At 33.8% G+C, this 25,793-nt stretch overlaps 1 protein-coding gene and 1 pseudogene across 1 annotated transcript; one reads left to right on the top strand and one right to left on the bottom strand.

The window, feature by feature from the left end:
* Positions 1-314: 314 nt before the first annotated feature.
* On the top strand, positions 315-5,281 carry LOC102589314 (mitochondrial import receptor subunit TOM20-like). The gene is made up of 6 exons (XM_006346002.2): positions 315-454; positions 606-684; positions 908-1,080; positions 1,164-1,211; positions 4,540-4,626; positions 4,973-5,281. The coding sequence occupies exons 1-6, from the start codon at positions 377-379 to the stop codon at positions 5,084-5,086; spliced, it is 579 nt and encodes a 192-aa protein (XP_006346064.1). The 5' UTR covers positions 315-376; the 3' UTR covers positions 5,087-5,281.
* Positions 5,282-5,834: 553 nt separating this feature from the next.
* Positions 5,835-7,922, bottom strand: LOC102588885 (protein NUCLEAR FUSION DEFECTIVE 4-like; annotated as a pseudogene).
* Between the last annotated feature and the right edge of the window lie 17,871 nt (positions 7,923-25,793).

Here is a 25,793-nt window from a genome sequence, read left to right on the forward strand (position 1 = left end):
TCAAATTTTAACTTTGACCTCCAACTTTCATAGTGCACAAACAGACACTTTAACTATCCAACCTTTTAATAAATAAACACGCGTGTCTTACCTGGCAAAACGCGTGATGTGCACGTTTTTTGCGCGAGTAGGAGTGATTTTTGAGGCCTACAACAGTAAAAAAAAATGCTGAAATGACAACTATACCCTTAATTAATTTTATTTTTTTTTTAGTTCAAAAATGCACGTGTAAAGTGTTTAATTAGTTGGCAGCCATTGAGTGGCTCACTAATACACGTGGCAGCGCTCAAACTAATGACGTGTCGACCATTATTTAACTAGAACCCTAAAATCAAATTTAACTAGAACCCTAAAATCGAATCGAAGCACCTCAGCAATGGAGATGCGCCTCTCCCTCGAACGCGATCGGAAGAGTGCTGAAACCTCTTATGCTCAGAATCCGCTTGATGGTGATGTCAGTATCTCCTCTTTCTCTTCATTTATCGTTTCTGTTTTATCGTTCTAATTGGATTTCAGCTGTTTGATATGTTTTGCGTTTAATTTGAACTTCGATGCTTTGTTGAATAAACGAGTTTGTTGTTTTTGTTATGTGATGTTGAATGCAGAAGTTGGCTAGGTGGGGACGTGCATTGCTGAATCTAGCACAGTTCGAGCATGGAGCCAAATCGAAACAAATGATTTCTGGTATTGAGTTGCTTGAGTTTTGGGACTTGATTAAATAGTTTGTTATAAATTAGATTTTTTAGGATCGGTTAGTTAAATTTCTAATTTAACCTATAGTGTGTTTCTTCAGCTAAAAAATTGTTCTTTCTTTTGTTTGCTGTTCTTGTTCTTTGAGTTTTTGAAATTCTAAGAGGCTGATGAAATGTGTATTTGTTGTCGTTTATTTGGGGAATTAACTTGGCAGATGCAACCTCAAAGTTGGAGAAGGCATTGACTTTGAACCCTAAAACGAAGCATGATGTGCTTTGGTGTTTGGGAAATGCCTATACTTCATATGGTTTATTAGTTACTGATATGGATGCAGCTGCTCTTTACTTTGAAAAAGCAACTATGTGCTTTAAGCAGGCATCTGATGCGGTATATCTTTCTCAACAGACATTCCAAATGTATGTGTGCTTTACTGTTGCAAGTAGCTTATATTTTTGCTACTCTGAATGCAGGATCCCTCAAATGACCTTTACCGCAAATCTTTGGATGTTGCTGCTAAGGTGAAACTTTTGTTGTTCTTTTAGCAAAGTCTCGATATGTTTAATGCTTTGCATATTTATGTTGTATTTAGGTATTCCAAATGAATGATATCAAACTGCTACACGTGGTTGTGTGCCATTGCCTTTTCCTCGCTTATTCCCAATTTTCGCACTCAATTCTTTTTTTTCAAGTTCATTCCTACGTGGTCCTTTGTAATTGGTGTATATCGATATTGTAGTAATTTTTTGTGTATCTTTTCTTGCCCCTTACTTCCTCCTATCCATATTATAGTATTTTTAACTTTTACATTTAGTCCAAAATAGATAGTTTTTAACATAATCAAGAAGTTATTAATAGTTCTTTTCCAAATTTACACTTAAATAAGTGAATTTTTACCTAACCAAGAAATCATATTAAAGTAAAATTATTTAATCAAGGTGCAATCACTTCTTATCTCTATGAGTAAGTGACTTCTTAAAGGGGTGTGTCCAGGCTTAAAATACCATAAATATGGAGCGGAGGGAGTATTAGATTACCTACAACAACATAATATTCAGTGGAAAGGGTAGATTGCACGTAGGCGTTACCCCTATCTTCGGAAGTACAAAGGTGGTTTTTGATAAGACCCTTGACTCATGGAAAAGCAATTTAAAGTAGATTGAAAAAAATGACGAAGTGGACAAGCTATGGAAAAATACTATAGAGAGCATCACAAAACACTCTGAAAAGGTGTAGTAACTACAACAAAATACTATGATAATTGAAGTACAAGAAACATGTAGTAGCAGAAATAGAAAGACAAGAAACTACAAGAGTAATACTATAATTAACTAGTATGTAAGGAAAACAAGATGACACCCAACTATTTATTAACTTTCTACCCTAATTCGCGTCCTTCATAACCTCCTAGCTAAGGCTGTTTTCTCGGTAATTGTAACCTCGTCATGCTCTTTCTAATCACCTCTTCCTTATACTTCTTCTTCTTTGGACTATTTGTTCCTCTCTTGAATCCATCCATAGTCAACCTCTCACACCTCCTCACTGGGGCATATGTTCCTATCCTCTTCACATGTACAAACCATCTCAGTTTTGCTTCTCACATCTTATCCTCCATCGGGGATACTTCCACCTTGTCCCAAATATCTTCACTTCTAATACTATCTCTCCGAGTATGCCCACACATCTATCTCAACATCCTCATTACCGCAACTTTTATCTTATGATTGTGGGAGTTCTTGGCTAGCTATCATTCTGCCAATACAACATAGTTGGTCTAAACACCACTATGTATAACTTGCCTTTAAGTTTCAGTGGCACCTTCTTAACACAAGACTTCGGAGGCAAGCCTCCACATCCACCCTGCACCTAAACGATGTGTGATATCGTCACCAATAGTTTTGGTGACACCTTTTTAGATTACCCTTCACATCATTTGTCATTATACATGTAAAATTTAGTCAACATTAGAGCCAAATTTTCGTCGTCAATCAGAGCATTATGAGATCTTACTAATTACCGTGCCTCGGTCCAATTTATGTGATACTCTCCATATTTCGAGAGTCTATTTGACTAAACTTGATGCTAGATTGAATTACATCAACTTAATAAGTTAAATTTTTAGATGTTTAAAACTATGCAAAATTTACTATAAATTGTAAGTTCAACCGAGATTAATATTTTTAAGCATAACTATATATGAAGAACCTAAATTGATTCTTGAGGCTCATTTAATGCATTTAATTTTCCTCCTTGACTTCTTCTCAAACTGAACTTATCACCACGTTTAACTCTCATAAAGTCTTGCACCATGAAATATCACGCGTGAAATCAAAGCCTAATAAATACCCCAAAAAACTATTACTGTCTATAACTACTGAAATTATATGCTCACAAATTCATATTAATGCCAATATTTTTCAGTTTATGATTTTAACCGAGTTGTAATTATTTGACATAATTGAAATCATGTTAATTTATAGAATATTGAATGGCTTTTTTCACTCTGTGTTTGATAACATGTCCAATCCAATAACTTTCGTCAGTTTGTCTGTTCGGGTAGGGTGATTAGAAGTCAAAGTTGCTAGTTTGAATTTAGTCCATGTTGATTGACTTGATGTACGCTCAAAGCTGATCGCTTTAGAACGTCTGTTCAGTTTTGGTTAGTTTAACATTGAGCTATAGTTAGCCATTTTGTAGGTCTTTATGTGCGGTGTACGTAGGCGAAACAGTTATTTCATATGACATATCTTTTGTATTATCTTAGAGACTGATAAGTAAGAAAACATCTTGCGGTAAAGGATGGATGGATTATCACTTTAAGTTAATAGCTTTACTGTTATGCCAAAAGACGCTTATTGTTGGATGGCCATTCATCGTTGATATTGAGGGAGATGAAGAAGTGCAATTACTTTAAAAATGAAAGATAGAGTCTTCTATCAAAATGTGTGTTATTCCTCGTTACCTGTGCTCATGCAGTGATACATATTATATATGTGACGCTAGTATGTGCATCAATTTGCTCATCATACTAATTTTGTTCCTGAAGGCTTTCTTGACGTCCTCTTCAGGTTTCCATTCCTTACATCGATTGAAATTCACAAAAGTAGCAACAGATAAGGAAAATAAAATTAGGACTCATAAGGAAGGAAATTAAGAAATAACTGGTATAAAATTTGAAGCAAAGATGCACCAATCACTACACTACCAAGTGACTGCATCCTTCAGAATTTACCTATCTAGTAGGAAAAGGGAAGTTCCAAATTTTGCAAATTCTTTTTCCACATCAATATTTATTTTAGGAAAAATTACCGCCCAAACCTTTGGGCCATCTAGTTAATAAAATATGTACAGTGTATAGGTAGTGTGTACTTCGGTTTAGGTTTGGTAAACTAGATGGCGAAGTGTACATCTTCTCAAGTATCCCTTTATTTTATTCTATTGCCATTCACAAAATTATGGGGTGTGAGATTCTAGGTTCCGTTGGAGTTTATTAGGTAGCTGTCTGTTGTTTGGCTGGCTGGGTATTTCCTTGGTTTCGTTGGTGTAGAAGTGGATCTCACAAGGGTCTGGATATGATAAGAAAATGGTTCTTGGGTCTATCTCAAACCCAAAAGCTAGCTTGAGTGATGGGGGTTGTTCAATCCTCCCACACTCAATGTGAGACTCAACAAAACCTCCCACACGCCCGGGATTGGTCTTTTAGAAATGTCCTTACTAGGTGGTGCAGCTTGTGGAAATTTTCTATTGTTTAGTTTGTTTTATTTTGTCAAATTTGTGATATCTTTACTCATGAAATGTCTCATTTTATGGTTGGGAGTCTCGATTTATGTTCTTCTACATTATATTTAGGCTCAAGAATTGCACATGGAAATGCACAGACATGGTCCCATTCAACAAACTATGGCAGCAGAACCTTCAACATCGACAAGCACAAAGGTATCTCTTTAGTCTTTAGTTCTCACCCCTTATCTCTTGATAGGAGCTATATCTTATCTTCTGTGTTCAGTATAATCCTTACTAATTGACGTGTCTTGATTTTTTTTTTCCATTTAAATTTTTCAGAATAAATCGTTATGCCTTCCTCACAGAGTCTAATTTTTGCTATTTGATTTTGTACTCCTTTAAATGTTACATATACTTTATCCTCCCTGGAAATTTGAAAGTTAAAGTCCTCTTAAGACTGGTACTGAAGCTCTGTGAAAATCTGGTGGTTTTGTCAGATTCATTTTCGATTTATCAATATTATTGCTGATTCACCAATGTGTCTTCTCTTGCATTGCAGAGTTCAAAAAAGAAGAGCAGTGATCTCAATTATGACATTTTCGGATGGGTCATACTTGCCGCTGGCATTGTTGCATGGTTGATAATTGATAGTAAACCACCGCATCCACAATGAAACCCATAGTACATACAGCTTTACTGGTGAAGATACTCTATTAGAGTTTTTCCTTTTGCATATACAGGGCGCTAGGCATTTTATGCCTGTCATTTAGCTTGTTACTGAAACTTTAAAACTTTCTGGTGAAAACTTTAAAGACTTTTTTCTCTGGTGTATAGATCAAATAAGACTGTTTTTCTTTTAAGCTCTCGATATTTTTCATGGTGTTCAGCTTTGACTTGATCTACATGTTTTCTTCATTATTGTGTATAGTTAGATGTCATCTGTGTAGCTGCTGCTATCAAGAATTTATTTTAAAATAACTGAGTGGCCAGTCTCTCTACCTTCACAAGGTAGGGGAAGAGGTGCAAGTACATCCTAGCCTCTCCAGATCTCACTTTGTGGGATTAAAATTAAATTAGGTATGTTGTTAATTGTCTGTCATTGTTGTCAATGTCACTGGACCAATCTCTGACAGAAAAGGATTTGCCAATTAGCAAAAAATCAATCAACACTGTTACTAATGGTGGTTGACAATCAAAATTTAACAACTTAAAGATTGAGAAATTACAAATATACAGAAATGACTTGCAATACAATATTATTTTACTCAACCAAGGAATGTTTTTGCTACAGCAAAACCAGGCTATTGTCTTCTTTGTCGTTTGCTCTCTCACCTGGAAGTATTTTGGAGATGGTATCCAGTGTCACATTATGGTTATATTTGGAAATATGAATTGACAGAAGATGTCCTTTTTCAGGATGCTTATATTTCTATCCGCCGAGGATACATTACGTACAAGATCTTCCATACAGATTTAGCGTACAGAGTCTTTGTGCGGTACACTAGAATCATGCTTAGAACAGCAGCAATAATGCAGAGTCCTAACATTATCAAGGAAGGCAAGAAGAAGCAAATGGTACCTTCACACTTTAGAGGGAGGTTCATCCATGTTTAAAAAACTTGTCAAAACCGATGCCAAATTGAAACGTCCTTATTGGTGCTGTTGAGCTTGCTTTTCAGCTTCCCTGTCATATATACTACTAGCAATAAGACCTGAAAATACTAATGAACCAGCTGGGTTGGCAATATAGTGAGGAAATTGTACAAAGCCCCAAAATTCTTTAACCCAAACAATTCAGAAGCAGCAGCTGCTGGCACAATCGCCCAATGAGTCCAACCAAAAGAGTACCAATATACATAGCTCTAGGCCAACCCATAGCAAAGAAGAAATGACCAAAGGCCATCACGACTTGAGCAACAGCCATGGATATGCATTATCCCTGTTTGACAAGGTCGTGTGAGAGATTTATGAGATTTGAATATGCATTTAAGATAAGTTAATACCTGACTATTATCTCAGAAAAGTATCCACCTCCAATACAGCCAAGGAAGTTCCATATGATATGCTGATCATCGAAACAAATACATGTGTGTTTTCATATCCTAAAGATTGGCTCATCTGTACCAAGTTATCAATGACAGTCAAACCAGATCCAGAACCGAAAAGCAATGAGAAAAACATAACCCAGAAATCTGCTTTTATTAAAAGCCTCGAGGACCTCGTCTTCTATTGATCCTCACAGCTCCTTTTGCTAGTCTCACTAGTAATTGCGCGATTCTTTTCTGCTTTTCTAAAGCATGAAGCAAGTCTACTCCCTTCGGCTTCTCCTCTTCAGCCTCACTAAATATAATTTCTTGACCATCGTCGTGTTCTGATCTTCCAGGACCTTGATCACCTGACTGAGATAGAAGTGCCTCTTCTTCTGGTACTACTCTTGGCTCTTGAGTAAAACTCAAATAGATAGGGATCACAATAGGGATTATCAAAATGACAAATAAAATAACTGTGAAGATTATAATAACATTTTGGCTAACATCAATAAATTAAGTCTTTGTTAGTGAAAACTTACAAGATAACAATTGAAAATAAAATGAAGAAAATAAATCTATTCAGGCTAGGAGCGGATATCTCGTTCTCTTTAAGAAGATTCAAGCCCACTGCAACAAATGTTTTCACTGGTCTAGCAGTAGTCCTCCTAAGTTGTCCCCTCCAGGATACAACAACTTTAACTCAGCAACTCTGGACAAGAGTTGAGTCCAAAGCTCCACAAATAAGAACACCTCCCTTCAACTAATAAGAAGTCTCTTTTTTGACTAACTCTTTCACTCTATATTTTTCTAGTGTGTTGTGTGTCTTACAAAACAAATGAAGACCACCACTATTTATAGTAGAGTGAAGTAAAGTGGGCAACGTACTAAAGACCACCAATGTGCAAAGACTCAACGGACAAAAGGAAGATGCTGCACAAAGACCATAACTTCCCAACGTTCTCTACAACATTTATCACTAATGAAGAATGGCAATAAAGCCTAACTGATAGTAGATGAAATGTCACATTAAGAGTGAGGTTTGTAACTCCTAAAATGCATGCAACATGCTGACTGGATAGATACTGCCAAACGGACAAAGGTGCAAATTAATAATATAATAAAAAATATTAAAATGCTAACAATCCAACAAGCATAACTCCCATTAAGTAAGAAGCTAAAATGTAAACAAATGAAAAACTTAGTCCATCAGAAGGCCTAACTTGTTTGTGGCCTCCAACAGGCCTGATTATAAACATGAGAGCTACAATCACCATTGCTGGTCCAACGGCAATCATAAATAATATAAGTGAAGTGTGATTACTGCATATATATATCTGAGTTAAAATAGCACCACCTAAGCCAGAAAATCCCAACCACAGGACTTTTTGGGAAATTTTGCACACAAGAGACTAAAGTTGCTGTGTTGAAGTAGGTTTCACCATTTGTTCCTACAAATATAAGAATGTGGTAGTGTGGCATTTTAATATTCTAATATATATTAAATTTTGCAATATTCTGCATAGTCACACAGATATTGATTTTCTGGCCATTGGTTGACTTCTCACTTTTCATAGGTTACAAAATGTTGGATGTAAAAACAATCATAATTGCTGCATTACCGGTTCAGCATTACTCCAAATGGAGTTAGTGCATATGTTACAAACTTTTTGGTGCAGCAGCAAGCCGTTGGTGGCTTAGTGATTCATTATTCCATTCTTTACTCCTCCATGATCCTTGTAACCTATGTAACTCCTAAGGTCATTTATCTTCACTATTTACTATCCATTATCTTCCTATCAATTGGTAAGAAGACTTCCTCAGCTATAAATAGTGGTAGTCTTCATTTGGTTTAGGTAAACACAAGGAAAATATAGAGTGCATAAAGTTTGTCAAAAAAAGAGTTTTTATTAGTTAAAGGGAGGTGTTTTTTTTTTGTGGAACTTTGGACTCAACTCTTGTCCAGAGTTGTTGAGTTATACTTTGCGAATGCTGTTGTATCCTGGAGGGGACAAGTCAAAGAGGACTACTGCTAGACCGGTGAAAAACATTTGCTGCAGTGGACTTGAATCTCCTTAAAGAGAACGAGATATCCGCGCCTCAACCTTAAGATATTTATTTCTTCATTTCTATTTTCAATTGTAATCTTGTATTTTTTGTTATCTTGTAAGTTTTTCACTAACATAATGCACATCTATAGAAAAATGGTTAAACTTAAGTCAGCTGTTAGGGCAAAAATAAAATAAAATGTGTGACAATTTTGAACTCTAGTAGACACTAATACGTTATGCCCCGGCAAAATGAGCCCATATTTTGATAACCCGTCCATATTTAATGGGTTGGGTGAGTGACTTTTTTCATGGGTAAAATATGGGTTGATATCCATATTCAACCTATAAAAATATGGATTAGCCAAATGAGTTAAGCTTCTAATTTTTATTTACTCAAAATTCATGATATTACCAAATATATTGTAACTTCTCTTCCTTTTTATCTTCTTATATAAAACTAATTATTTTTCTCTATAATTGAAAATGTGAAGTCTTTGGCCCTCCAAATATATCTATTTTAAATGTACATTTCTTTTGTTAATTATAATATAGTTTTTTTATTTGTTTAATTTATATTGGATAATAAATAATAGTGTAAAATAAGCAAATCATGTACTAGTATTGACATTGCTTAAAGTGCATTAAACAAGTTTTAGGGTGTGTTTGGTACGAAGGAAACCATTTTCACCCCTACCCTTGCTTGTTAATATCACACGTCAAAAATTGTTATGATAGGTATTACATGGCTAATGATGATGATCTTATTAGTATACCCAAGAACACATTGATCGCGCTTCAGCTATATCTGTTTATGAGAGGTCAATAACTAACATCATCAAAGGATTTGAAATCCCAGCTGCTTTCTTGTAGATGAGGTCTACATCCCGATTAACTGCGGTTAAGAATTTCATTGGGTGCTGGCGGTTGTTGAATTGAAAAAAAGGGTGATAAGAGTGTATGACTCATCAATAGGCTCAAGGAAAAATGCAATTCCTCACGAGATAAAAATGTTGTCTTAAATGCTTCCTTCTTACCTAATGAACAATGGATTCTTTGAAGAAACTGAACTAACAAACTTTGGTGATTGTGATGCGTACAAGGACAACATTACTGGTTCACTTTTGGAGGCACAAGTTCCTTTCATTGTTAAATTTGCACAAGACATTGTACCACAAAAGAGTGCTAGCCTGTAAGTATTCTGATTTATATTATGCATTTTTAATCATGTATCATTTAAGTTTATAATTTATATTCTGCATTTTTGTAGAGACTGCGGGTTATATGTTGCTACATTTGTGGAGTATCTGAGCGACCAAATCGAAATATCATTTGTTGATTTTCGTCATGAATACCTACGCAAAAGATATGGAGCATTGATGTGGAGTTAAGGTAGTGAGAAGGCTAAGTGTGCATACGTTAGTGAGAATGATGATCCACCAAAACCTAAGGGCGTAGTCACACCATCACCAGAAGAAGATTTGGTTCACATAGAGTAGTATCTTTGCATAGACAATATTTTATATATTTTTTGCTCCTTTTGACAATTTCACTAAAGTTTTATTGTGTTTTGCTACATTATGGAACAAGTAGTTTTGCTTATAAAAAGTTAAATTTTAGACATATTATGGCATTACATAAAGAAAAAGTGCAGTATATAACGTATAATGTATCTGATACATGTATTCATTATTATATGTATCATCTCATTAATCAAATATAATAAACAATTAATAATAAATAGGTTTTTGAAAACTACTTGTATATATGATTCATTATTAATAATGAATATTATAGTTGTGCTAAAAAATAGTTGTTTAATGTATGTATCAAATAAATTATCGCACATGATACATAATATATATTACATGATACATGATCTATAGTTATTGTAAATGATACAATAACCATTACATTATATGATATAACAAATGTAATGAAATTAAATGTACATGATGCATTGCTAATGTACATGATACATTAGCATATACATTACCCAACAATTTATTTATAATTATAAGTGCATAACAAAATTTATTTGACAAAAGTAACATTGATACAAAAGTATTTTTCAACACAAATCATAACAAAGTATTTATAATTATAAGTGCAACTTAAAATTTATTTAACATAAATCATAACAAAGTATTTTTTTCAACACCAATACTGATTAATAACAAATGTAAACAATACTTAAAATTATAATTGTTTACGTGAAAAATTATTCAACAAAAACATTAATGTCTTAGAAATATTACAATTATTTCACTTTTCTTTTGGGAAGAAAGTACAAGTTCTTCTGTTGTGACCTTCTTGTCCACAAGAATTTGTGTTTACCGTAATCTTTTCATCTGCATTCTTTTTTTCTTGGTCATCTAGCTAATCGTCTGTATCTAGGTGGATACACAGTTTCAGCTACCACATCCTCAGGAGTTAATCAATCTTCCTTATCTGGCATTGGTACCATTGGAATCTCATATGTTTTTGCTAATTCATCAGGCTTGTAGTAATCAGAGCAATATTGATGCATATCTTTAACATTTTTTGCTATTAAAACAACGATTGCATGTGCACAAGGTATCTCTTCTAGTTGAAATCTTCCACAAGAACATACTTTCCGCTTAAGACAAACAATGTATCTTCTTCCAGCTTCATAAATCGAGAAAATAAATTCAGATGATGGAACAACCTAACAACCTGCATACATTAAAAAAATCAACTATACAATTATTTCAAAGAAATCATGTTCAAACTACAGAATGATACAGTAAATTAGATACATATAATATAAAATAATATATCATGATACATACCTCTATCTTTGAACTTTTAGACGCATTTATAACCAATACCTCCTCAAATCTTCTCCCTAATGTGTCCTTTGTATAAGAGGCTATTTTTCTATTTTTGCAATGCCAAGAACCATATAGAATTCTAACTTTTTCCAAGAATTCTAATATAACAATTGTCGTGCTTCAACAAGACAACCATTGATACATTCCGCAATGTTCGAAGTCATCATTCTACCTCTATTTACTGTTGAATGAACTCTCGACCACTTCTTATACCCTGCAACCTCAAGGTACTCCTTAAACCTATGATCAACTTTAGCAACCTTGGCCATTAATTTATCAAAATCCTCCTTTCTGTATGCATTAGCCATAGAGTAGAATAGATCACTTATGGTGTTTCCGCTCCTTTTGAAGTTGCCACATACATTCTTCCAAAGATGCCATATGCATGCATAATGAGGTACATTTGGGAACAAAATCCTTACACTCTTCATAATACTCTCATTCATATCTGATACAATACACATATTTTTCACTCGCCAAATGCATTTTTGAATTGTTCAAAAAATCATGTCCATGAACAGTCATTTTCGGTGTCAACAACACCATATGCCAATGGAAATATGCAACCTGATTACAGACACACATTATATCATTTGATACATAATATTTACAAACACATCACAACTACAAAAAATACATACCTACCCCATCGAGTGTGTTTGCTGATACAAATGTCCCTTTGTAAGCTCCGCTCAGATGTGCACCATTGACAATAACTATTGGTCTGCAGTAATCGAACCCCCTAATCAATGGTCTTAAGGCTACGAACAGATACATAAATTAATAGTCCTCAGTCTTTTGCATTCTTATATAAGAATTTGGATACACGGTATTTAACAAGTATATGTATCTCGGCATCTGTCTATATCATGCAGATGGTTTTCCCCTTATCATTTTTAGTGCACGTTCTTTAGCACGTCATGCTTGCTGGTAAGATATTTGAACCCCATAGAATTATCTAATATCAGCAATTATATCTTTTCGAGTATGAATGCATTTATGGTTGACCAATTTGGGAGCAGTCACAACACTTACAAACCCAACTGTTGCTTGGACTTTGGTTAGTACCCTATCTTTCATTGGACACATATATTCACTATTGAAGCATCTAACTATGAAAATATCATATTTTTTCCTGCAGAAAACCTTCATAGTCCAGTCACATTTGTCCAAAAAGCATACCAACACATAGCTGTACAAATGTTTTCATCATATTAATACATATAGCAGTTACATCTTATAATATATACAAAACTAATGTCTAAAGTAGTCAAAGAATGATGTACATGAATGCATTAACGATTTTCAAAGACCAATATAATAATTTAGTGTATCCTTTCTATCACGTTCAAAAAAAATTATTTATACACGTATCAGAATATTTTGTAATGTATCAGCCCTAAGATTGTTGGGACTACTAAATTATTTATTGTTTCAACAGTAGTATATTAAAGTATCAACAGAGTAAACTCAATGTATCAACAATATTAACGAACTAATGAAGCATCTATTAAAACAGAATTAACTCAATGTATCAACGAACTAACGAACTAATGCTACATGACTGTTGCTATAAAATTCTGTAATGTTTCAACAATATTATCTTAACGTTTCAACCATATTCACTTAATGTATCAACAAATACTCTATCATTATTAATTGTAAAAAATACCAAAAATCATATTCAACATCTAAACAAAAATCATAATCACAGACTTTTTATTTACTAATGAATCAGACATTAAAACAAAATAATTGTATCACCATTTATAGATCTAAAAATTTCAAACACTCTTATACCTTTGTCTATCTGATCTCTTACTTTGCAATTGAAGTTGTTTTTTATCTTATATTTCGCCATCACATCAATAAGTGTTGTTTTATCCTTATATAACTGACATGTCTTCACCTCAATACTTTTTGAATCAATTATGTTGTTGACACCTAATTTTGACCCTCCCCGATAATAATTAATCATCGAGCTTCTTAAATTTCGAACGATTTGAAATAATTGACCTTATAAAATTCAAAATATTTTCAAGTTAGTTTTATGTGATTTTGTCACTTTTTGGAACTTTATAATAATATATGCATACATATATATTTTCAATATAATATATATATATATATATATTATATTATTAATTAGCATATTTTATAAATATTTGAAAATCATCTCAAAAAGATTTTGTTTAATTAAATATTTGGTTAATTAGTTTAGTTATATAATAGTTTATATTTTTGAAGTAATTAGTTTATAATTAGGTCGATTATTTTATTTCATTAAGATTGATAAGCTCATAAATTAATTATATTAATTCATCTTATTTTAACTACTAGCCGAACTTGTTCCAATTAACTATGCTTGGCCATATTCGTAACTTAAATTGGCTAATTTTGCAACTCATTTGGCCGAGTCCTAAATTACAAATCCAATTCCTCCATTAACAATTATTTCAACCCTTTCAGGCCTTTTTTGGGCCTTAATGCCAGCAAATTGCCAGCCCACTTCCACTATTCCACACCAAAAGACCCATTACAATACAATAACAATACAATGCCCAAACCAACCAACCTAATTCCCTCTGTAATCCAGGCCCACTTCCAATTATCAGCCCCTGCTCAACTCCTCCAGCCCACCATTCCAACAACTCTATACTAACATTAAACAATACTCCCTCCGTCCCATTTTATATGATGTATTTTGATTTGACACAAACTTTAAGAAAAATGGAAAGACTTTTAAAACTTGTGGTCCAAAATGAATGATAGAAATTTGTGTGGTTGTAAATCATTTCATTAAGGGTAAAAAAGACATTTTATAGGCAAATTGTTACTTAAAATAGAAATGTGTCATTCTTTTTGGGATTGACTAAAAAGGAAAGTAAGTCATATAAATTGGGACAGAGGGAGTAATATACAACAACAATTAGATATAACGTACAAGAGCAATACACCGACCCCATCCCTTTTTTCTTTCCAATTCTATGCAATATCACAGCAGGCTAAAGCAGAAGCAGCGTCTCCTTCACCAGAGGTTCGTACAGTAGCAACGTTCCTCGTCCTTGGGGTGGTGGGATGAGGCCACGTCGAGCTCCAAGGACGATGGGAATCGATCCATCCATCCATCCTCCATTCCTTTTCTGGAATGGAGTTGAAATTTCAGAAAAAAGCTTGTTTTCCCTTAATGGTGTAAGATTTTTGAAGATTTGAATTTTGAATTGCGTCCTTTCCATTGGAATTTCAGCCCTTTCCCCCCTCAAAGTCGAACCCTAGCTCCTTTCTATATAAGACTTTGCTGTTTCAATATGAAAGGGGGGATTTTTGGGAAGTAAAATTTGGTGTTAGAAAAATTTATTTGGAGAAACAGAGTGAGGAAAAAGGGTTGGAGAAAATATTGAAACTTAACTAGCTTTAGAAGGGAGATTATTGGGGAAAAATCGTTGAAAAGATATTAGGAGGAAAGTTGGATTTTTATTTTTGGCAATAGAGCAGAGAACAACTTAAGCAAGAAATCGCTAAAATATATACAAAAAAATACACCTCAAGGAACCAGAGGAGATAATTAGTTTCAGTGTTCGGGTCCGACATTCTGCTTGGATTTCTTGGTTCATTGCTCGAATCGAAACTCGTGTGGTGGAAGAGCTCATCCTGCTGGTTGTGGTCCAGTCCGCTGCTGCGAAAGAGGTAAACCCCGACCCATTCTAAGCTTCTGTGGTCTTTTATAATTCGATCTTAGATGTGTAAGCTTGGTTGGGTTCTCGCCTCGTTTGCTTTGAACAGCCTTTGTGTTTGTTTGCCTCTAGTATGCTGCATTAAGTGATTAGTGGCATGTTGTTTTTCTCCCTTTATTCTTCTGGAAATTTCTGGAGTCGTAAATAAGGACTACCCTGTTTCGTTTTAGTTCGAAGAAGGAGAGAACCCCCGGATTCTTGTATGTTGTTATTAATTTGAGTGTATTCATAGTTTTCTTAGTATGTTTAGTTCTTTTAATCATTTTGTCTTGAATATGTGTTAGCGTAACTTGCTTTCTTCCTCATAATAATGTTCTTGTTTGCCATGTGAAGGAGATTATTGTATGTGTAAGTTGTGTCGGTTACAATAGTTACTGGCCTGGCCATATGATTGTTTCCTTTTAATTAATGTGTTAAGTAAAGGATTTGTCATACCTATTTAGAATACATATGATCTTCATTTTCCATCCCTAATAAATTTTGATAAGTGGTGAACTCATAAGTGTCGGTCAGAGTTTAGGGATGAAATGAGTTCTGTCGTTTTTTTTTTCTTTTGTATCACTCCCTCCTCTTTGATTCTCATGTGTTAAACACGAAGTTCGGGGATAGTGTTTCGAATTTCCTTATTGCTTGTCAATCAGCTTATCCTGGCTTCATTTAAAAATGGCTATCTTATTCATTTTCCCTTTAATTATGAGCCGAATTATTTCTTAATTTAGGAGCTTTCCATGTAGTTTTGTTGACGTTCTTGAAATTAAATAACGAAGGTCGAGAATTATATTCAGATATGCCCAAATGTTAGTTTCCCGTCATAGCTTCTTATGTTACTGTGATTTTTTTTGTTTGGAAATTAGTTCACTTAAGTTCACTGTTGACATTTTTCTTTAACTCATTTAGTTGATATTATCCCTTTTATTTGTTTATTAGTTAAGAAGCTTGGTTAATTGAGCATGCACATCCCAACTTCAATTAGTTGCTTTGGTGTAATCATGTTTCTTTTCTTTAAATGGTACTGTGTGTTTGTTTTCCTTATGAACCGACTGTTGGACCATGTGTGTATATTTCTTTTCTAACTCTCTTTCGTCTATTCTCGCATGTGGAAACTCCTCCAAATCCTCATGGATTACATGTCTTCTCCTCGCATTTTCCTATTGGGCCTTTATGGCCCAATACTCTTGTTCATCGAGTCAGCCAACAAGAAACTAAAATACAGGTTGAAGATGGATGAGCATGCTGAAAATTAAGTTTTCAAACTCCGAAAGGGTCAAAAACAGTTGGTTATACCTGCTGTATACACCGATATACAGTCAGAAAATATCATATACAGGGTAAAAATGTGAAAAAATAAAGGTGGAAAATGTGAAGATACCGAGTTAAGACAAAATTACAGGTTCGGGAGTTCGAGAATTGGCAGTATACATGGTGTATACCTCGAATATACACTTTGTGTATATCACGATCAAGGAAGATGGAAAAAGGGCCAAAGCCCAAATAAATTATTACTTCTTCTTTTTGCAGATTTGGAAAATTTGGGCAAAGCCCAAATTCGATATATTCCTCTTAAGTTATTTGTTTATCTATTTGTTGATTGACTAACGTTTTATTTACTTTATGGTTGAATTTAATTAAGTTCCCGAAGATAGCCATTTCTCCCCTTTTATCTATATATATATATATATATATATATATATATATACATACATATCCGAATTAAACTATTTCATACTTAGCTCTATTTTTTATATTAGTCTCGTCGCTTGAAATTACTTCCCTTTAGGATTAACTCTCTTTAGTTTATTTCCCTTTTAAAAAATAAAATAAAATAAATAATAATAATAGTAATAATAAATAATACTAGATTTTTTTTATATATATATTTATGTTCCATGCTTAGTTTCATTTTTATTAGTCCCGTCAACACTTGAGGTTTTCCCTTTAAAAGTTTTCTTTCAGTTATTCCCCTTGATAAAAAAAAAAAAAAAATAGTAATAAATAAATAAGTTCTTTTACTTAGTTAAAATTTCAAAAATTAGTAATAACTAAATAAGTTTTCTTTTTTACTTAGTTAAAATTTCAAAATTAGTTAAATGAGTTCTTTTACTTAGTTAAAATTTCAAGGTTAATCAAAGTCATGATGAGGTCTTTTACTTAGTTAAAATTAGTCAAAAATCATTTTTAGTCAAATCGCCGGTCAACCGCAAGTTAGCGGGCATTCCGAGGGCCTAACACCTTCTCGGAATGTACATTTGAACTCGAACCCTTTTCAATTGATTTTATCTGTTTAAGTCTTTTGAAAAATCCTGTATTTTTTCTTGATTTTTTATTAAAAATTAAGTGGCGACTCTGTCATTTTGGAAATTCGATTTCTCTTAAACTATAGGTTTAATCGATTTTTCAAATACTCAGTCATTTTTCCTTTTTCTATAATTTTAAGTAAAACATATGTAATTTGTAACTTCCAATTTTGAAATATAATACAAATCACAAATTCTTGATTCAACCATCGCAAAAGCTTCTGTATCCTGTGTTGTGCCTTCTACACACGTAATTTCTCCGCATGTTCCATCAAAATTATGTACATTACCACCAAGCTTCTGTATCCTGTGTTGTGCCTTCTACACACGTAGCTTCTGTATGCTCATTTTTTTCACTTCTAAATATAGTTTAACACCCATGTCGTTCTCAACTTTCATCGGAGACTATTTACCTTCTACGATGTAACGAATTTCAATGTTTTTCCTTGATACATCGATATTCAACTCGGTTGAAATTGTTGCTTTGAGATTCAAAAACGAAATTGATTGCCCAACAACGATTCCATCACTTTTGTAACTTTCATATTTCACTTCGCTGACCCAAATTCCTGAATGCCTGAGTAAAATTGATATATTCATCATGTAGCAGCAAAAAAATTAAAAATTTTATTCGTATTTCTTGTTTTTTCAATTGATGTTCATAAACTTTTCTTCAATGTAGAAGATATAATTTTGAAATTTGTAACGTGTGAATCAACTACCTATTAAGATATGGAGTCTTTAGGATCAGCTAGCCGTAAATCAAGCTAATTAACATAATGGAATTAATTATTACGTTTTTCCCCCTTTTTAGCACAACAATTATTTATTTACCGTGTATCAGTTACAATGTATCAAATTGGTAGTCATGTATCAAACGCCGGTCTTTTTAAGGGATTTTTTGAAAAAAATAAATTAGTTGGGATAGGATGTAATTCTTATCTTACACTATGGGATTCTTTTAATTTTTACATTAATTATTACGTTTTTTTTCCTTTTTCGCTCAACAGTTATTTATTTAGCGTGTAACAGGTACAATGTATCAGATTGGTAGTCACGTATCAAACGTCGGCATTTTTAAGGTATTTTTTATAAAATGTAAATTAGTTGGGATAAGATGTAATTCTTATCTTACACTATGAGATTCCTTTAATTTTTACATAATTTCCAGCAGATCCAAGTGGTGAGAAAATGGGCCAAAGCCCAATGAGACAAATAAGAGAAAATGAAGGAGAGCAAATGGGCCAAACAGCCAATCTGATTGGGCTTGGGCCAAAGTCCAAGTCCAATTACTTTACTTCTCTTTATTATCATTATTATTGTATTGATTGACTAACTGTGTTTATTTTATGGTTTAATTTAATTAAATTTCTAAAGATAGCCATTTCTCTTTATTTTATATATTCAAAATTAAAATATTTATATATTTTTTACTTAGTCATATTTTTACCTATTAAACTGTCAACACTTAAATTACTTCCTTTTAGAAAGATTCCCCTTTAGTTATTTTCCCTTAAAATAATTAGAAAAAATAATAATAAGTAAGTAAAAAAATGAATTTCCTTTACTTAGTTAAAATTTGGAGAGTTTATTAGTCAAAGTCATTTTTTGTCAAATCGCCGGTCAACCGCAAGTTAGCAGACATTCCGAGGGCCTAACACTTTCTCGGAATGTACATTGAACTTCGAACCCTTTTACTTTCAATTGATTTTGTCTGTACATTGAACTTCGAACCCTTTTACTTTCAATTGATTTTGTCTGTACATTGAACTTCGAACCCTTTTACTTTCAATTGATTTTGTCTGTACATTGAACTTCGAACCCTTTTACTTTCAATTGATTTTGTCTGTACATTGAACTTCGAACCCTTTTACTTTCAATTGATTTTGTCTGTACATTGAACTTCGAACCCTTTTACTTTCAATTGATTTTGTCTGTACATTGAACTTCGAACCCTTTTACTTTCAATTGATTTTGTCTGTACATTGAACTTCGAACCCTTTTACTTTCAATTGATTTTGTCTGTTTACATTGAACTTCAAACCCTTTTACTTTCAATTGATTTTGTCTGTACATTGAACTTCGAACCCTTTTACTTTCAATTGATTTTGTCTGTTTACTTTCAATTGATTTTGTCTTTTACTTTCAATTGATTTTGTCTGTTTAAATTGATATAACTGTCATTGCATCCATGACATTTCCTATTGTATGTATAATATATTAAGGACGGTTTCTGCATAATTGCATCCAGACTTTTTATAATCAACCCTTTTCCGAAAGGATCGGCAATTTATTGGTACGTCATTCGTCCAATGGTTGTCGTGAATTCCTGTCTTAGTTGTCTGCTTGGGTTCCCGGTATTTTAAAAGTCACTCTTAATCAGCTAGTGTAGAGCTAAATCAAATCCCGAATTTTGAGCATTTCGAACTAAGATGACCCAACACCCAAGGCTTGTTGGGTCCATTAGAAGTGTACATTGTGTCTATTTGACCTATCGGTCAATAAAAAGACAATTATGCTTATGTGTTTAAATTTGAAGAATGTATATATCATTTGACAAAACATTGTCTCTTGGGGTTGGGCGTTTGATATTTTGTTGGAGTCGAAAAAGAATCAAATTACCATTACATCCGAAGATGTTAGCATTCAGAGATGGCAAGAAACTCAAGAACGAAGGACCTTTCATGGAAGCTTAGTTTAGGATTGTACCCTTGCACGAGACTGATTATTTTTTATCTAATTTCCCCTGTTTTGTATCCCTATTTAGTTTATTCTTAAAACTTGTATAAATTTGGGTTTTGGGCAATGGAATGTTTCAAACGACGTTATACATCCTTCAAATCGTTAGGCCCACCCTTGGCATAAAATAGTCACATATTTGTTTAGAATGCATAATATATTTTTATGTGTTGTAACTGCTTTTGTGGATATGTTGCTTTATTTGGAGATGTTCTAGCGTACTCATTCTCGAAAATAATATATTTTCTAGAACCATTTAAGCACAAATATCAAGTCACTATCAAAAGTGAATTCAAATACTCTTCGAGTCTTTAGTTTTCCAACAAAATTCGAACTTCATTGTTCAAATATTACTCTCTCATATCAGAAAAGATTCACCGTCTCAAATCGAAAAATATTCAAGGGTCGAACTACATAGGACCTGAATTCTCCCCCGTGAGATACGTAGACAGTCTTTCAATGTTCGGTCCTCATTTTGAGAAATTTTATCTTTTCAACTCTTGCAATGAGATTCGAATTTCAACTCAATCGAAAATCAGAAGTATGTCAATTAAAGATACAATCGACTTTGTACCGACTCAAGTCGACATTTCTGATTCACTAAGCTCAAAATCAAATAGACAAATTTCTGTCTATTTAGTCATTTCTCTATATTTGTGGGATAGTTTATCTTCAGATAAAACAACTCTTATGTGTTTACAGTAATGTGTGTAATATTTTATATCATTTATCATCGACACAGACTAACACATTTGCCTTTGAGTTATTTTTCTTTGTCAGGTACTTAAACTGATTTATGTTGAGAAAATGGCTTAACATCCATACTTCACAAGGTCCAAAGACCCCAAAGATTCCTTCTCCGATCAATGTTTGTCAAAAGGCAAAGTAAAAGTGGTAGAAAATGTTGATAATACCGATTTGACCGAAATTACTGTGATTGACGCTATCATTGTTGAACAGAACAAGTTGATTGCATAATTGTTCCAACAGATTGTTGCAATGAGGACTGAAATGGATAAGACCCGAGATTTGACAAATATGACTATTATTGCCAACACTCTTACTCCAGCTAATGGAAGACCTCCACTACATTTTCCTACTTCGAATCCAAAGCCTCCGATCATCGACCTAATCAACCCTAACCCACATCATGCTAGCTCCATACACCAAAAGTTACCTATTCCTCAAAATCCAAATACCAATGTTTTCCAAAATTTTCCTCCAGTCCATCAAATCCCTACTCAAATTATCCGAAACCCACCTACCACTCAACCTATACCTCTAAAAATCGCATTTCATCTTCCAATATCGCCTGAATTGTACCCTCTATTTACCACACATTTTGAACTAGAACATTGTAAGAAGAAAGAGAAGAAGTAGAAGGCCTTAAAAGGAAAGGGCGAGCAAAGCATCGTAGAGAAAGTTATGAATGTTATTAAGGACTTTCGATACATCTCAGATGTTGTGGGGTTGAATTGTGAAGATTTGTGCCATGACCCACATTTGGAGCTTCTAGAAGCTTTTAAAGTATCAAAATTTGACACTTTTAGTGGAGTCGAGAATCTTTTGACTCATTTGAGGGCTTATTGTGATGAACTTATTAGAGTAGGGAAAGATGAAGCCTTTCTAATGCGACCCTTTACTCGAAGTCTAGAATGAAAAGCTTTGGAATGGTTTATATGATAAGAATTAAAACAATGGACAAGTTGGAATGCACTCGCAAAGAATTTCACGAAAAGATTTGGACATAACGTAGAAGTTGCCCCTGATCGCTACTATTTGGAGAAGATCAAACAGAAGTCTACAGAAAGCTATCGAGAGTACGCTCTTCGTTGGAGAAAAGAGGCTGTAAGAGTTAACCCTCCCATGTTGGAACGTGAAATCACTTAAATGCTTATTCGAACTCAAGGGTCTGAGTACTATGAAAGAATATTGTGTATGATGTGACAAAAATTTGTTGAGATCGTCAAAGTGGGAGAAGCTTTGGAAGATGGTTTCAAGACTAGAAAGACCACGAACCTTACCGCATTGCGAGCTAATGAAAAAATTACTAAAATTAGTGATATGGATATGTCAAAAGGAAAAGATGAAGAGGTATCTATGGTCACATCTACCCATATGCGGTCAGCTCCACAAAAGAAATATCAAAACTAGAATGTCAATCAGAAGCGATTCCCTCGTCCAAAATTTAGGAAGGCTCCTAAAGTATTTACACCACTAAAGGAATCTCAAACTCAACTTTATGAAAGATTGAAAACAATGGGTATACTCCATCATATAGAAGGAAGATTAGTCAATCATTTGAGAAATTTTTTATAAAGCCGACCACATATGTGCTTATAATTCAGGAGTTGTTGGACACAATACGAAGAATTGTTCAACCTTCAAACATAAAGTTCAAAACATGATCAACAACAATTTGATCAATATTGAGGAAACCACTTTAAGGGATAACATATTGGATGCTTAAGAGTAAGTGCAAGACATTTCTGAACAAAGTCATTTGAAGATATTCATCATCAAAGGATGAAAGTATGCCCAGTATTGGCCAGAATTTTGCATATGAAGTTATTGTTATCTTTCGTTTGAAAGCGCACATCTAAACTCTTTGTTTTCATTTTATCGCACATTCCTTGTAATGAACTACGTTTGACTTAAATTCTTAAGAATGAGATACGTAGGTGGTCTTTGTCGGCTTCAGTCACCCCTTCATATATTTTCAATATTTCTCTTTTGTACTTGAACTACGTTCGACCTGAATTCTCAAGAATGAGATACGTAAGTGGCCTATGTCGGCCTCGGTCGTTTCCTTATCAAAATTTTTTGTCTTTATTTCATCCTCGAGTGGGAACTACGTTTGACATGATTCCTGCCTCAACGAGATACGTAGGCGTTATAACGGCTCGGTCATATCTCCCGTAAAATTTTTATTTTTCTTTACAATAAAAACTGGGATAGAATTTTTTAGAGGGACTCAAAAATTCTCAAAAACAAGATTTCTCCAACAAGTCAAGACTGAAGTTACATTGAGAATTGTAACTGGACATAATTTTTTAGAAGATCTCAAAAATTTCAAGATACATTCATCAATAGTTCGAGATACCCCAAGACTTTTAACTGGGACAGAAATTTTTAATGATTGCATCAAAAAATTCTTTAAGCACCACTAAAAGATTAGTAGTAAATTTCGAACATTTCAAGCTTATTAGAAGTTTAAAGCTAACTTCAAATTATCTATGGCATCGTTAAAGTTCATAGTCAACTGCAGCAATCTCCGACATTTTGGGATTTCTGAGTACAAGAGATTGGAATGATCAACCGAAGATAGCTAAGACAAGTAGCAAGCGATTGAAGAACTCAACACATATCAGTTTGTTTTAAAAACTAACAATTTTTCTATGGATGCAGGAAAGTCATTGAAGTTTTTGCAAAAAAAAAAAATAGTTCAGGATACAAGCAACAACTCCTCGTTCAAATTTCCAGCAAAACATGAGTCACAATGAGTAAAAATGTTCAAATATGAACAAGTGAAAACATCACTTTCAACATGTACAAATATCTACAATGACATCAAATTACATTTTTTCAGCATCAAGAACATTTGAAGAATATTCACAAATTGCGTCGATATCAGATGCAATAATGTGAAACCCCCACAGTGGGACATTGCTACAGTATTATCAGATGAGATAATGTCACTACCCAAATGGACATATGTGCAGTATTATCAAATGAGATAGTACCACCACCGAGAGGGACATCATCATCATTTTATTGATGAAATACTAACATGATCCTGACTGTGGATCATCAGTCAAACATTATCTACCTATCAATGGAGCATCAATATCATCACTCAGAGTGACATCATCATTCTACCAGTGGATCATCAATGAAACATCATCATCCTATCAATGGAGCAACAACATCATCCTGTCAATGGATCAACATCATCCTACCAATGAATCATCAACAAAGCATTATCATCTTATCAATAGAGCAACAATATGATCATGCCAATGGATCAACATCATCCTGCCAATGGATCATCAACAAAGCATCATAATTTTATCAATGGAACATCAACATCATCCTGCCAATGGATCAACATCATCCTTCCAATGGATCATCAACGAAGCATCATCATCCTATTAATGGAGCATAAACATCATTCTGCCAATAGATTAACATAATTATGCCAATAGATCAACATCATTCTACCAATGGATCATCAACGAAATATCATCATCCTATCAATGGAGCATCAACATCATTCTTCCAATGGATCAGCATCATCTTACCAGTGATCATCAATCAAGCATCATCATCCTATCATTGGAGCATCAACATCATCACCTAGAGTGACATCAACATAATCCTACCAATGGATCATCAATGAAGAATCATCATCCTATCAATGGAACATCAACATCATCATCTATCATGTAGCAGCATTATCCTATCAATGGATCATCATCATTCTGTCAATGAAGCTCATCATCCACGTCATCAACTACTACGTTAAAATCGATGAAGGCAGACATCAAAATATTTGTAAAAAAAAATATTTATTGAATACGGTAAAATGTATCACTTTTCTATTTAAATTACAGTTTCTACTAACAATTTTTCTTTGTCTAGAGAATCCGGGAGGATGAATTCTCAAATCAAACCACAGGTGCAGACGACATCAGAACATATGCAGCACAACGTAGAACTCTTCCTTAGTTGTGATAATTATCAAGCCATCTGGCTCGTTACAGAGATCATCGGAGTTTGCCATGCAAAAAATAAGCAATGACATCTCCAAATCCTCAACAAATCATAAGTTGTAATGGCTATACTATGTTCGAAAGCGATATCCATTATCTTTTACCCTTAATACTTCTTTATTTTCTCATCTAATTGAAAAGACGTTTATGCCTATCAATTACGATATACTCATTTGATATATGAATGATCTTTCTTTGTTTTTTGCCTCAAACCGCTAGCTAAAGCGGCACTATGTCTACTAATCATTTACTTTGAGTGTACAAATATATACTAAACATACTTATGTGACATCTTTCACAACAAGAGGAACTGAAAAGCATCGTAAGAAATGCTACCACTTTTTCCAATTACAGTTTCTACTAATGAGTTTATCTTAGTCTTTGTCGAGAGCATCCAAGAAGATGAATTCTCAACCACAGGTGCGGACGATATCAAAAAGGATGCAACATAACATGGAAATTTTTCTTAGCAGCGAACTGGGACATAGTCCAAAGAGAAGTGTCAAACTCTTAGGATGCGAGCAGAGGAACGACTTCCACTACAATCAAACAATACCCCTATCAGAAGGCATGTGAGTTTTTCTTTGAGTTTTCGATTTCAGTTTCGCATTCGGAAATTTTTTATCTCCGCCGGAAGCAACTTTTCAATCTGTGAGACAATGCGTTAAGAGTTTTGGAAATTATGTCCGTGCAAGTCCTTATTTATGGGGTGAAGCATGCCGCATTCATGGCTAAGAGGTTGCATGCCTCCTTTTCATACTCGATTTACTTTGTCACTTTTTCAGAACCAAAGGTGATCTAGCATAATAGATTTCCTTTTCAACTGATTGAGTCGAACTACAAGCAGCCTGATTCCTTGAATTGAATATGATAGTAGTAAAAGAATACTAGGTACAATATTAATAAAGTTG

Source organism: Solanum tuberosum, unplaced genomic scaffold, assembly GCF_000226075.1.
Source record: "Solanum tuberosum cultivar DM 1-3 516 R44 unplaced genomic scaffold, SolTub_3.0 scf00076, whole genome shotgun sequence".
Taxonomy (NCBI): Eukaryota; Viridiplantae; Streptophyta; class Magnoliopsida; order Solanales; family Solanaceae; genus Solanum; species Solanum tuberosum.